General features: G+C 39.8%; 1 protein-coding gene across 5 annotated transcripts in view; it reads right to left on the bottom strand.

Moving 5' to 3' along the window:
* plekhg5b (pleckstrin homology domain containing, family G (with RhoGef domain) member 5b) overlaps positions 1–15,063 on the bottom strand; it is a 74,625-nt gene continuing 59,562 nt past the window's right edge. For 4 of the 5 annotated variants that reach the window (XM_055056890.1, XM_055056889.1, XM_055056893.1 and 1 more), the window contains 13 exons: positions 9,904–10,095; positions 8,036–8,203; positions 5,503–5,598; positions 5,167–5,367; positions 4,491–4,601; positions 4,224–4,373; positions 3,998–4,135; positions 3,777–3,896; positions 3,556–3,688; positions 3,212–3,327; positions 2,950–3,098; positions 1,382–2,392; positions 1–1,287 (listed from right to left, as the gene is read on the bottom strand). In XM_055056890.1, the coding sequence (XP_054912865.1) occupies positions 1,278–1,287; positions 1,382–2,392; positions 2,950–3,098; positions 3,212–3,327; positions 3,556–3,688; positions 3,777–3,896; positions 3,998–4,135; positions 4,224–4,373; positions 4,491–4,601; positions 5,167–5,367; positions 5,503–5,598; positions 8,036–8,203; positions 9,904–10,095 (2,595 nt within the window). In that variant the 3' untranslated portion in view covers positions 1–1,277. Of the gene's footprint in view, positions 1,288–1,377; positions 2,393–2,949; positions 3,099–3,211; positions 3,328–3,555; positions 3,689–3,776; positions 3,897–3,997; positions 4,136–4,223; positions 4,374–4,490; positions 4,602–5,166; positions 5,368–5,502; positions 5,599–8,035; positions 8,204–9,903; positions 10,096–15,063 lie in introns of those variants that run through there. The other variant, XM_055056894.1, reaches the window with a different exon arrangement.

Genomic DNA, 15,063 nt, shown 5'->3' with positions numbered 1-15,063 from the left:
TTAAGGTATTTTGTAAGTTTTTTTATTATTTCATAAGACACTTTGTAGTCATTCCTGAAAGAAAAGACATGATTTTGGTTCTTAGCATGTTAATGCCTGACATGACAAAAATAACCAAAATATTAACAAAAAACATTTACAAATCTTGAAAGCAAACATAAACAAAATCTTATATATAAAACATAGCAGGGGTAATAAATATTACACACAAACAAAAAACAGAAGTAAACAATTTCATTTACCTATTTGGTTTGGGCAAAAAAAAAAAAAAGTTACTGATCGGAAAAGCTTCTTTTAATCTCCTGGAGAACATTATTCAGCTAAAGCTCTGCAGAAGAATTACCACAAACCTCTTTCTTCAACCTGCTAACGTTACTAAGAAAGAAGCACATGCTAGTGAGACTTTCCTTTCTTCTTGTGAATCCATTTTCTTTTTTTGTGTGTGCGCTCCTCAAAGCCAGAACATGTATAGTGCAGAAAAAAAACCAAAACAAAATGGCTTCAGTCACCCATTTTTAGTCATTAGTTCAGCAAAAAACGCGTACAGTAAACACAAAGTTGAAATCAAGCTGAAATGCAACTGGCTTATTTGGACTGCTTTCTTGTGGTTGTTTTTGTTTTAGTTTTTGCTCTCGCAGGGTTACACAGACCTCCCATCTTTGGGCGGGTTTGCATAATCAAAGGAGATGGTGACCAGTTTCGGTTCAGTCAAGAATCGGAAACGCATCATACGCAAGCGATTCATTACATGGCTGAAAATTTCACTCCTTAGTTTTGTTCTTAAAGAAAACTGCAAAATTTTTCTTTGTTGAAGCAAATCAGGAGCAATACAAGTGTCCAGGAGTTTTTTTTTTCTTTTTTTGTTTTTTCTTGCTGACACACAAGCATATTCAAGATTTGGTGTCTCTTTCTTCAACTCATGAGTGAGAGGAAGAGAAGAGTTCAGCGTCTCCTGTGTGGAGTGCAGGGACGAGGTTGTCGGACCTCCGCCTGGACGTCTCCTCGATGCAGGTTCCAACCCTCCAGTGCTACTTCTCTTGCAAAGTGCAGGCAGTTAATGTCCCCTCCCTTTTTGTTTGAGGAATTCAAGACCAAATGAAACATTTTTTAAAAAACTAAGTGATTGTTGATGTACAAATAAAAATGTCCAGAATAGCAACTGCAAGGGAGAGGGCAGTGTGACAAAGATCGCATCTGTGTCTATAGAAAATCAGTTCCTCCAAACAAAACAAGCGCTAACCCTTGTGATGTTGATGCCCCTCTGCCGTTTGGAAAAGTTAGACCTCCCTGGAAAGAGAGAAATAAACATCAATAGGCATGTTGTTGTAAATGCAAAACGATCTAAAATCTACAGTTTGAAATTTCAAAAGCAGCGACTTACGATGCCGTCAGTGTGGAGTTTAGAACAAGAGTTGTGCGTATCTTGTAAAGCTGAGCTAATGTTAGCTTCTTGTGCTGTTGGGCTGGAGATTTCCTTTTTTTGTTTTTGGGTGAATTCGTGTCCACTGTTGTCGTCGTCGTCTCGCATTTTCTATCAGCTTTGCTAGATGGCGCCATCTCCCCATCCGCCTCTTCTTGTGTCTTATGGTTGAGCATGGCCTCGGCCCGGCTGAGGCTGGCCTGCAGTTTGTCGGAGGGCATGCTGGAGCTCAGGCAGTCTTCGGAGCGGTTGAAGCCGTTCCGCCGCAACTCCGACAGGCTCTTGCTGTGAGCCAGAGAGGACGGGTCTACGTCCGTACAGTCCAGTTCCTGGGACTCGGAGTTGAAAGAGTGTGTGAGAGACACAGGGTTTTCCTCGCCATGGACCCGCTGCAGGAGGTTGTCCTCTGAGCGGGAGAAGGTCAGAGAGGTCAGCCTCTGCATGCATTGAACCTTGGTCTGCACAGGAGGCCGCCGGCGAGGTTTAGTTGACTGCACCACAGACAGCTGGGACCCTACAGATCCATTCTCTTCCTCCTCCTCTTCTTCTTCCTCTACTTCTTCCTCCTCTTCCTCTTCCTTCTGTTCTTCCACTTTTCCATTTTTGCCAAACTCCACCACCTGGTCTTGCATTTCCTCCACCTCCTCACCCTCAGTTTGGATGGGCTGCGGCTGCAGCTCCCGCTGAAACGACTCAGGAGAGAGGGTACCATACGCACTGTCCATAGAGAGCGACCGGCGCTGCGGGTCCAGCTCCTCGTTCTCCTCCTGAATCTGTCCGATGTAAACGATGGGATGCGCTCGGTAGGTGGGCTCCTGGAGCTCTGACCTGTCTGACAGGAGAACTAGGTCGGGCTCTGAGTCTCTGCTGGAGCATTCCTCGAAGTTTGTGCTGGAGGCAGGGGATTGTTGGTGCTCAGTCAGCTCATCCACATCCATCACAGACAAGGTCTCGGTTGAACCGTCTGACTGGCTGAAAAGACAGGATTTTGAGCTTTAATAAAAGTGCTAAAAACAAGAGTAAAATCAGGGGTGACGAAAGCAAACATGGAATAATTCTGTGCAGCCCACCAAGTGGATTTCAAGAATTACATAAATCTGTCCCATCCAGCACATGTCGTTGATACAGATAAATATTTTCTTTACTCAGGGTAAAATTATTACAAATATAATTGTCTTACGACATAAAGTATTCATTTTTTAAAATAACCCCCCCCCAAAAAAAACTAAACTAATTTCCTGTAGTAGGTATTAAAAAAACAAAATTTTATTTTGAAGAGTCATGTTCCGGTTTAAAAAAAAAAGCGCTTAGCTGAACTGAAGGCAAAAAAGCTTTTATGGTTGTAAAAGTTGCCAATCTCTGATTGAAAGAATGCAATTGACTTTGAATCTGCAAGCTTTATTACATTGAACTGACTCTGTATTTAAGTGCAAAATTGTTTTGAACTGGCACCAATTAAATTGTACTGAACAGAATTGGCTGAAGAATGAAGCCAACAAGAGGAGAAAGTCAGTGGGACACCACAGTACCTGGAGTTCTGCTCTTCCTTGTGCCGAAGAATCGGGGAGCTGGTAGCGGAGTTGCTGCTCTCATCTTCCTCTTCCTCCTCGGCTGTGCATTTCTTCTTAATGTCCTGCTGCCGGAGGACTTCCTGACTACGGAGCTTCTGCAGCTGGTTCTACAAGAAATCACAAAGTTTAAAAATTTTTTAAAAAAGACATCAAAAAATAATCACACCATCATATAAGGACTGCACATCTCAGCTGAAAATGGGAGAACCATTTCACCAACCTGTACATTGCAAATTGCCTCAATCCAGCTTCGCCCCTGGGAGGCGCTGTTGGCTTGAAAAGTGTAAGCTGCTACTGCACTCTTGAACTCGTTGAGGTAGATAAGAATAAAAGAACCTAAGATTGCAAAGAAATTCATAATGTCAGTGCCACAGACAGAAAAAGATAAATAATATTTTTATGTTACTGCTCATATTTTGGCATTTTATGCAGAACATTGTTACAGTTCCTCCATGTTGTGGATTTCCTGCTTTTCTCCACTTCACATTTCCAGACAAAACAAATCACGTGCAACCTAAATACTAAAATCTGTCCAAAAAAACCAAAAAAATATCTTGCACTTACCAGGATCCTTGAGCTCCTTACAGACGACGTTGTGAATGAGGAGAGGCTGTCTGATAATTTTAACCTTTTCAACTCGTTTCACCGGTTTGGTAATTAGCAGCAGGTCGGTGAACAGGAAACAGTAGACATCCATCTGCGGGGCAAAAGTCAGAAACCAGGTGTGACTTCAAAGAGCAGAGCGCATCAATGCATTTACAAGCGGTCGTGTGACTCAGTCTTACCCTGCTGTCTTTGCCCTCTTTCATCCTCAGAGCTCCCTCAAGGTGCAGCTGTCGAGTCTCCTCTGGTGACGTTTCCCTCATGGGAGACATTAGATCGAAGTGGTTGTACTCTTTGAGGATCTGAAGAGGAGAAGACCCAAGAAGAAAAGAAAGTGTGAAACAAGAGCTTACATAAAGCCTTATAACTGACAGCTCTGTGGTGTGATAAATTAGCTTCTTGCCTTCTCCACTTCTTCACTGCTGCCTTCCACAGCCTCGTAGGACTCTATGCGAGCGGAGATGGTGGCCAGCTTCTGCTGCTCCTGACGCTGTCGCATCTGCGAGTCCACGCTGTTGATGAAGCTCTCAACAGTGACCAACTGAAACACACAAAAAATGCTCATGTTCAAACCTGATGCAGGGTGAATAAATCCCAATAGGAACAGTAATGGTTACTGGGATCCTCACCATGCTGTTAACGATGTCGCGGGCTGACGGCTCGTCAGTTTTCTTCAGTATGCTCTTCAGCAGAAGGGGATACTTGGTCAGTCTCTGATGAGGCTTTGCCAACATGTCGGCCAGCTTCAGACGGTTACACTGCTTATGGGTCTCTGCCCACTAAAGACAAAGGCAGGAAGTCAAGCGTCAAAAACACAGGAGAAGGATGAGTGTGTCCGATCAGGGCATGTTGAAGGGATGTAAAATTAGCTTTATGGGTGACAGAGGCGTACTAACCGTAACATACGTCCTGAAGGGTTCATTGTCCCTGAGAAGCGTGCGCATGTACTCCATGCAGGTCTCTTCTTCCATGCAGTAATGAATGTATGGCTGGAACCTGGACCCAAACTGAAAACATAAAGGCATAAAACAGATATTACTACACCGGCAAGGGGAAACTCCTAATTGCTTCTTTAGAGCACATCCAGCTCCATTTTGTCATTTGTTGTAGCCACAGGATGAGTCAGGTGCAAATCATCTGGGTTGTGTGATTGACAGGAGCAGAGCAAGGCAGAGAAGGCCACACATTTAGCTGTGCAGGACACTGTACTAGTTACAGGCTAAACTTATGCACCTTACTTTGTTTATTTCCTCAGCAAGATAAACTACGGTACTTACTTCCTATTTAGATTATACTTAGATTAACACAAAGCCGCCTTCTTAGTTTTCTCTGTTCAGTATGTTTTGAATCCTTGCCAAATGCTTAATGCTGGGTTAGTTTCAGGTACATGAAGCACCTGAAATCACGCTGCTGTCATGTTTTTCCATAACTGTATGTGATAAACTTGGTAAATTTTAAAAACTGAACTTATTTGTGTTCTGCATTTTATTTTCTTCTTTACTTTCTCTGTCTTTTGGTCATTTGTTGCCGATAGAATACACACTTTTCCAGTATAGTTTAACCACTACTGACCGTCCTGAAGCCATCATGGAGGCGAGTTGGGTCGAGCAGGGCCCGGGCCTCCCTGGCTTTCTTCAGAACGGGCAGCATGACCTGGTTCCACAGTGAGATATGGAGCCGGACTATCTCCTGGATGTTGCTGAACAGTTTGGTGGGTTCCACATCCATCAGCAGGCCGCTCTCCTGCAGGTTCAGCAGCCCACACTGGAACAGCTGGAGGAAATAGCATTCAAGTTTAAGGTTTACTGCAGAGACGGAAATACATTTTATTGCTTCAAAATCCCAACAAGGAAGTCATTGTGTAAATTATCTATGGCGGCAGATTTCAAAAGCTTTCTTTGTACTTACATCAGTGATGACTCTGAGTTTCTTTATGTAGGTGGCCTCTGTATTCAGCAGCTCCCATATCGCCTCCTGCTGGTGGAATTGTCGCTTCGTCAGCGCCTACATGAAAACACAAAGGTTTTCTTGAGTATGACACATTGGCCCACACAACTGACTAGTTTACCGACAGCCACCATAAATGAGTTTCAGCTAAGTTCCAATGAATTTCACGGTGAAAGAAAAAAGAAAATAAAAAAGTAGAATAAACCTGTTCGATATTAAGCAAAGAGTCATTTTGATTTTCTTTCTTATAAAGAGATGAGCAAATGTTTGAGCATTTAGATGTTTCCTAGGTCTGTATTAAAATTTGTCAGCAACTTCTCCATATAAAAATTAACTAAATATTAGAATAAAGGATGAAATTCTAATTTAATAGCTTTACATAATATTTGACTTGCTCGTAAAGACCAACTTCTCTTGATTTTAAGCATATAGAACAGAAAAATAAAGAATCCTGCCATTTAGGACTGAGAAAAGCTCAGTTACCATATTAGATATGCATGGAAACTATGTGAAATTTTTCCACACGTAAATTATCAAGAAACTTTATTTTCGTTTCCTTCCAGCTTTAATTTAAAATCATGCTGCCTGGAGGTAGGACGTCAATACTACCCTTAATCTCCAACTTGCAGGTGAAAAGCCACATATTACTCAGTGGTTATATATGCAGCATATTCAAGTGAAGTAAATGAATGCTAATATGATTCTCTGTACCAAGCTAAAGCAAAAATAAAATAAATAAAATCAGCTTTTCTGATGCACCCTTGAAAGAGCTACAAATTAAATGTCAAACATCAGTTTTCATAGTGAATCTGTTTAATAAAAAGTTTGTGTTTGTGTATCATGTTACAACGTTTTTAGATCACATTGGCTGTTATCAAAGACAACAGAGTGTGGGTTATAGTCTCCACACATTGTTGCACAAGACATGAGATTTCATTTATCTGCATCCCACTGTCTACAAGGGTTGGGCAATATGGCTTTAAAATAAAATCTCAATTTTTTTCACACCACATCAGATTTCTGATGAATTTTTTTCTAAAAAAATAAAAAAAAATTCAAAATCTTTCCATCATCCCATATGGGAGTTGGGCTGAATTCAAAGTTCAAATAAATGCAAGCTGTGGAACATGATGGCAGACGCTGGGTGGGCTGACATCACTCTACACTACGGAAACCCAAAGAGCAAATTGGTGAAAAAAAAAAAAACTTCCATTCCAAAAATTAAATCTTCATGAACAGAAAGTTTTATTTATTGTCCCCTTCTGAAATATGCAAGTCTTAAATGCTTCTTCCACTGCCTAACCCCGCAAATTATTATTTTTCCTTCTGAATTAATCTAAAAGTGATGTCCTGTTGCGATTTGGAGCTGATTTTATTTTTTTATCTAAAACATTAAAAAGGGTAAATCCTATCTGCAACGTGACAGGGAGGCTAAAAAGGGCACAACCAAAAGAGTAGAGTTAAAAGTAAAAGTGGATTACTCAATCCCACAAACCATAAAAAATGAAAACAAAAAATCTGGAATTTGCAAATAATATTCTATTTTCCAGTGTTTTCACTGAGCAGCACTATGACTGAGCTATGCAGCTTATATAACCAGCCTTCAGCAGTAAATCTCCTATAAGAGGGAAAATACAGCAACCGGGCAACAATCTGATTAGCCATATACACATTAACAGGTGAAAGCAAATGACAGAGTAAGAAGGATGTTATCGTTTCCAAAGGAATTTACAGCTCTAACTGCAATATGCTTTGTAAGCTTTATTGCTGGAATACAGGTAAGAGAGGAGGAGACAAGGATGGATGATAAGGAGGATACGAGGAATTTGATCAGCAACATTGTTTGGTCGAATCACATAATGGAAAATGTTGCTCAGAGGTAGAGGTTGAGATTTACCGCATCCTTTATAATTCATTCGAGAAAGCTTTGTCATAGGAATTTTGATATATTGTAAATTTCAACTAGTGATGGTAAATAAAAGAAACTGACAGAATGATCAAAAGCAGAAAAATATCAGAAAATTCAAACGTGTGATTAAATCTAGCTATTGTGTGCAACCTAGTGATATAAATCACACTTTTTAAAGTAAAAAACGTCTCAAGAAGCCTGTTTTAAATGGGATTGTTTTCAGGAACAGTATTTAGGTTTGTGGCATTATGAATGCTGTCAGACATACATTTACATTTTTAAATAATAGTTTTATTGTTACCACAATAGTACAATTGAGCATAAAACAAATACAATTATGAGATTGTATGAGAATAGAAGTCACAATATATAAAGTTTATTCTCGTGTTATTTCAAGTTTCTGTAATTTTATGACCATTTTTTATTGGTATGGCCCTAATACTTAGTCTTACAATAGCACCATAAAATATTCAGATAAAATTCTAAATCCATATTGAACCACCTCCACACAGAGAAATAATGGGAACAAATAACGAGAAAATATTTTGCTTACAGTTATTTTAGATGTGAACAAAGTGTTCGTACCTCCGGATCGTCCAGCAGCGTCTTCCAGCTGTCCTCCAGGCCCAGGTTGGCCTCCTCCTCTCCCTCCCAGGAGTCGTGGTGGAAGGAGAGCTGCCGCGGCACCTTGGGGAGCCCAAATAACGAGTAGGAGTGGAGTTTGCTCTGGAGCTGCTCGAGACGGTCCAACTCCTGCAGCAGAAAAAGGTCCAGATTAGGGCCAAGATTACACGCTGAACTCACTGTTTTAATTCTTCTAATGGCACCTTGACATTTAAATCAAAATTCAGCTCTTTGTTCAAGCTGGCAGCCTTTACACAGTTATGAAAATGAGCTCTGTGCATTGAGACCACTTTAACAATAGACGACAGGGGGTGGGGGTGAAGGCTACAGTTGGGTAAAGAAGCTAATTATAAAAGAGTCTGCAGTGAATTTAGAGAGAACATGATCAGATCTGAGCTTATTTGTCTGGTTTTCAGACAGAATAACTGACAGCTGCTGAACCCTGCATTAAAAAGGATGACAGAGGTCCAGGTTCTGGTCCTGAAAGAGCAAAAGGGGCCAAATCAGCTAAAATAGATATGAGTCTGGAACTGACAAATGACTGATTGTGTCTCTGAACGACGTCTGCAGATGTGCCGGATGTAACCGCAGGGTTGGGTTGGGCATTTTTAGATGTTAGCACAATGCTCTTCATTTGAGTCAAAGTGGATTAGAAATGTAGATAAAATGAAACAGAAGTTTGAGCAACCAGGGAGCTTTAAACCAGAATTTCTGCTCAACTGTTTTGTATAGAAAACAATAAAATGTATAAGTATAATCTGGATAACTGAAAATAATTTTAAATTTGATTTAGGGCTGAAACGATTAATTAGATTAACTGGTGAATCAACTATTGAAATAATTGTCAATCACCTATTGACTGTGTTCTATGACTTTGTATTTTTGTGGGTTTTTTCTGCAGAAAGCACTTTGAACTGTTTTGTTGCTGAAATGTGCTATGCAAATAAACTTAATTGATTGAATCAATAACCAATTAATCTCAAGTGTACAGATAAAAAAGGCCATTTGCTGAAAGAACACACTCAGAGCAGAAATCAAGTCAAAAGTGTATAAAATATTTACATTTGGCATAGTTTTAGCTTCACTCGGTTCAAATTCTGTAAAATAATCTATTGAGCGCCTTTTGCTTTCTAATGATCAATCCATTAATCAAAAGTTATTAAGTGTACTGGTGTTAAGCACAGCAGACAGAGTTAACCTTTTACAACAGAAAAAATTTACTGTAGATGTATCCTTTGCTACAAATGATAAAGATTTCACTAAAGAAACACTTTTATTGCATTTTGGTCAATAAAATGTTTATTTTCATTAGTGAAAAAGAATTTGAAATATTTGTATTTTTAATGTACTTCTAATATTGCAGAAAATAATCTTTAGTGCTTAAATGAAAAATCTACAACAAGCACAATTTTTTATCTGATTAATAGTGAGAAATATCTGTTACTGAAATAATCAGTTGCAGGTATAGTTAGTTTTCTTTCAAAATCTAAGAAACCTTTGGATGAAACTTAGTGAGTAAAGGCTTCCCCTTCCACCTACGCATTTCCATAGCAGCTGCGAGGAAAGTAAGTAAGCCAACAAGTCAAGAGGCTCCGAAGGGAAATGATTTCACCAGGGCTGGCGGGATGTGGCCTTCTGACCTCCTCCCACTCCAGCCAGCTACTGCTTTGTTTGCTTCTGAACGCTTTCCTAATGTGAGGCACGTCTGGGCAACAGGCATGTTCCCCACAGCTTTTAACAACTCAGTTCTGGGGTAAGAGAAAGCGCACTGCTTTGATCGAACCAGCAGGCGCACCTTCTTGGGTTTCACACTCTCGCCTGAGCCTTACCTTGCCAAAGGGCCCCACTCCAGCGTTTGAGCCGAACAGGCCACTGAAGCGGCTGGCGGCACGGTTCTTCCACCTGTCCGGCCCTGCCCCGACAGCGGGCAGCGAGCCGCCCAGCTGTCCCAGTGCATCCTGGGTCGGAATGTTGGTCTCCCCCAGGAACTCCGTCATGTTCTTCCTCCGTCGAGCCTGACCCTGACAGGAGACACAAACCGATAAAACTTACATGATGTACAGTAACAAAACAGAAAATGAAACAAACAGACCACTTATCAGTAATTGTGTCATTTCAAGGGAAAAAAAGATTCCAGTCAGGGAGTTGGAAAGAATGGAATGAGAGAAATATACAAAGACAGGATAAGCAGGAAATCGGAGGGGATTTTCATGGCGAAGGATGACATCAACTGACTCGTTAAAGCCATCCTCATGTTGGGACACAAACAGGAGAGGGAAGAACTGCCATTTCCTCCCAGCCAACGCTCATGACATCACAAGGAGCAGGAGGGAGGTTGTTCCATAGGAACAGATGATCAGAGTTTGGCCATTGTTCCCCCGTCCATTGTTGCTCTGTCAGCAGGCCCCGCCCCGCGGCGCGCTCCAACAAACTCTGTCCACTTTATGAGCAGCAGCAAAGCAAATAAACAGGGGTCACCTCGGTATCGGAGGAAGCAGTTGTTTTTGTCGTTGGAGTGTCGGTGCCGAGGAATCTGCTGTTGGTGGCGGTGTGTGTGTGTGCATGACAGGGGGAGTTGATGACCTTCACCTCATCAAACAAACGATGAGGAAACTTTACATTCCAGGACACTGACACCGTTGCTGAAAACGGCCGGCCATTCCGACAAAATTCTTTAACTGATCAAACCCCCCTTAACTAAGCAGAAACAAAACACTCTGCAGTCAAAACATTGGAAACACCCCTCCACCACCTCCACTCCACACACAAATACCTTTGCTTTTAGCATCTTGGCCAGACTCACAATAAAGAATGTTTTTTGTTGTTTTAATTATGATTGAGATGCACATATGGAGTTACAGATAACTTGGATGAAGCTGAAAGTGCGCTGATTTGTTTTTTTTTTTTAACCAACCAATCCAAATTTTCTTTAAAAAATTTGACATTTTACTGCAACCAGTATTTAAAAAAAATTACTGCAAGCTCCTTGATAGAGGCATCGGTATCGACTGATATAAAATTACACGATTATCCCAATTTCAGCCTCAAAGCATGCACTCAACTTTCACTGAGCTCCATACAAAGTGGAGAAGTGAGCTTGCAGATTGTTGATGCTTTTACTAAGTGAGGGAAGAAGGTGTTTTCAGCAAGAATTGGTGAAGAAAATTTAAATTATATGTTTGATACATTTTTTACCATATACAGCCAGAACTCCAACACAAAAAAAACAACAACTAAAGAATGGCTATCATGTTCTGCATTACTGTACAGAACACAATACAAACATCTTTTCATATTTAGCAATCTTTGAATGAAGCAACTCTTTTTTTTCTTTCTCATTAATAACCAAAGCTACAACACCTTCCCTAGTTATTCGTTTTGATGCATTTTATGAGTCAGATACATAAAATTTGACTTTTAGTCCGTGTTTTATCTGTCAGTCACTGGTCAGAGATGCTTAGGGATGCAGAGTGAATTTGTTTATTTTCAGCATTCATTTTTATTTTCTGATTATTAACCAACAATTAAGAAATCCTAAAATCTGATTTTATGTTCAGTGAACGAATCAATCAAGTTGCAGTAATTGCTTCATCCTTGCTGTGGATGTCGTTAATGAGAGACAGACTTGAAGCTGATTCCAGAATCAATAAACGTTTTTAAAATGTAGTCAGTATAGAAGAGACATACAATCAATCAATCAACCAATCAACAAGAAGCTATTAAAACAATAACTGTTTTTTATGACATGTTCAGGCTTGTCTGAGGATCATTAATGCTTGAAGATAGTGAGAGAGATCAAGACATGCAGCAGATAACAGGAGGCCTAATCAAAGTATGAGAAAAGGGCTTTGTTTAGTCCATCTGAACTATTGGCCTCTGTGTGTCCTGGATAATGCTGGAGTTGGAAATGTCAGGCATCTTTTTAAATTCTAGCATTAATGTAAAGGCCAACATTCTTCTGGAAATGCAAAATTATGGTAGTGATAGCTACTCTAATCGCTACAATAAGATGGGAAAACTAGTGGGTAATCCTTCTGACTTTGTTCTAAGATAAACACTCGGTCATACATTGTGAAGCTCAGTCTGCTCCAGATGTAAATATACACCACCAGTAATGGCAGAGATACCAGAGAAGGTACTTTGAATGCTGCTTTCTTCTCATATTAGTCATAAAAAAAATAGAACATGCAAAAAGATGGCCAGCCAGAGCAAAATTTACAGAAATTAGTGATCAACACAATAATCTGAATGGTGCATCTCAAACACACTTAAATCAATGGTTCTACAAAACAATCTCATGTTTTATCTGAGAGAAAAAAAAATTTCCAAAGTAGATTAGGAATGTAAACTAGAAATATAATTTCAAGTTTTCACTACCGTCTTTCAGAAAGTAGTGAAAACGGGAAAGTTTCAATGAAAAGGAAACCAAAATTGAGCCACTTTGGGTTTCTTTTAAGAAGTGGAAGAGGATGCAGGTGTCAGGAAGTCCTTATGGTGAGAAACAAAAAATCTGGACCATTTCCCAGTTAGAGCACAGCACTTAAATCCTCACTCAATACAGAAAGTAGACATGAGAAAGTTTTGAGCTAATCTGCTCCAAACATAAAGAAATGTTCTTACCGAACACTTTTAGCAAAACAAAATGTTTCCATAGACTAAACCAAAGTCTGGAAGTTGCAATTAAACAGAGGATAAAAGCTATCAACAGTTTCCCACCATAGCAATGGAGCTTACCATTGAAGCCAGAGGCATGTCAAAAGTAACAAAAACCATTCTAATCCTTCAGAGGGGTTCATGGACCGCAGCCCATCCTCATGCCAGCTGCTGCCCTCACTCAACTTCTCGCCTCCTCCTTTTCCACTTCCACTGGTGAGACTCTTGTACATCCACTCCTTCACCCTGACGGTTCTTATGAAGATGACAAACCACTAATGTTTCCCTAAAAGCACTTCAGAAAAGCTCCGGCTTACAAGATCCAGTGCCCCCCTGGTTTAATCTGAGTCCTGTCAAGTTATCCAACTGGTCAGATAGCGGACCTTCTTCTGACGCGTCCAGCCTGCTTACATTTCACCCGAACACTAGTCTGAAGTCATAGCAACCAGGAGGATCCTGCTTCATTGTGCTGGCTCTTAAGGAGGCTGATCTGAATATCTGGAGGTGGAGTCAGAGTGTGACAGCTTGCAGGGAGGGAGCTTCTCTATCGAAACAGCCGTCCCGGTGCTTCTGACAATGACAAATGCTTTGTTTGGCACTTTCTTCAAGCAACCACGCCGCTCGTGTCTTGCAAAACACACCCGTTTCCATTTTTTCAAGATGAGTACTTCTTGACAAGGAAGAGGCTTACTAAAAAACCTGAGGCTTTTACTGGGGCGAACATGTCATTTTCATGACACGTCCAACCCCGAGGCACAGTCTTTGTTCTCAGAAGCGCCTGTTTTTCTTAGAGACCTTTGAACAATGCCAGGCTAGATGGCAAAAACAAGGAAAGAAATTTCCAAAGAAATAGCCAGACAGGAAATTCCCTTTGTTTACTTGTTTCAGGACATTTAATCGACTACTGTAGCACAATAGATAAGCACATTGAGTTCCCTGCCTTTTCATAAGCAGCAAAATAAAAAAGTTTGAAAGCCTTCCAGAGCTGAGAAGTATACCTCAAATATAAACAGAGATGTTCTGTAATTTATTGAAGATATTACTTCAGGTCAGCATGCTGCCAAGTAGCCCATGAGCCCCTCTTGAACTAACGTTAAGCAGCTGTATTCATGTCTGCCTGAATGACTGTATTTACAGGGTCTTTGTTGAGTCTACTATCTAAACTTGTCCATGTAGAGGGAAGCAAAACACTGAGGCTTTCTCCATTTAAGTCCAGTGGCTCTTAAAAGTTTATAACACCAAGCTGACTGACATTTTTACACAATAGTTCAACACGATATGGACTTTATTGCTATCTTATGTCATAAAAACAAATGGTGAAAAAGAAAACAATACCTTTCTATCCATGAGCATGGAAGATTGCATGAAAGGTGAGATTTAATTCTGGACTAATTTTTTACTAACAACAGAAATGTTCTCTGAAGTCGTAATTCTGAGTGAAAATGCAGGTGGTTTCTTACCAACATTGACTTCAAAATTCAATATGGTCCCCATGCAAATAAAACTCGGTGATGATTGCAGACAAGTCATTTCCTTCTTTTTAAGATTTATCATATTATATATTTAACAGCATTATGCAATAGTCAGTGAATGTGTTTGATGTAATGTTTGAAGACACTACATGAAGAGACTTCCATCTTAAATCTTAATTAAATCCATTGATGCTTAATTCAAAATTTCTTATTCAACCAAAATAAAATTTTTTCACAAGCATACTGTATAACCACATTAGTCACATTCATATTGTGTTTTAATATTAAATAAATAAATAAAACATTGGAAGCATGCTCTTAGCTTGTTAGCATGCATTCTTAGCTAATAGTTGTTAGCATGCTTGAGTACAACAATGTCTTGATCTCAGATTTACAAATTGCATCTCGAGAATTGTTTACGTGATTTCTTGATTAGCTTTTGTTTAAAGTAGATATGTGTGAACAACAATTTTTTTGTCTTGCATGTGCTAATTTGCTTATTTTACAATTGGTATCTATTTGTTTACAGTGTCAATTGCCAATACCAAAACTTTTGAACACCTCCAAAGGAAACCACAGGGAACCATGAAATTAGCAAAATGCTGAGTTTGACTGGAATTCTTTAAGTTATTCCTGGTAAACTACGTTATCTAGCAAATAATTGTGGTTTTCAGTTTGATACCACAAAAGACGTCCTAGTATCACTATAACTTTTTGGGATGCATGGTTCTAGCCTGTCGGTTAATGATATCAAACTGAGCTTAGAGTTTTATCTTATCTGCTATGGCTTGAAGCATTAACCTCTGGAAAAAACAATCTTTAAAAAAAACAAAAACAAAAAAAAAACAACTGATTGCATAAAAA

Source organism: Poeciliopsis prolifica, unplaced genomic scaffold (assembly GCF_027474105.1).
Source record: "Poeciliopsis prolifica strain line A6 unplaced genomic scaffold, Auburn_PproV2 SCAFFOLD046, whole genome shotgun sequence".
NCBI lineage: Eukaryota > Metazoa > Chordata > Actinopteri > Cyprinodontiformes > Poeciliidae > Poeciliopsis > Poeciliopsis prolifica.
The sequence above is the reverse complement of the archived record's forward strand: the minus strand, read 5'-3'. Positions and strand labels throughout refer to the sequence as shown.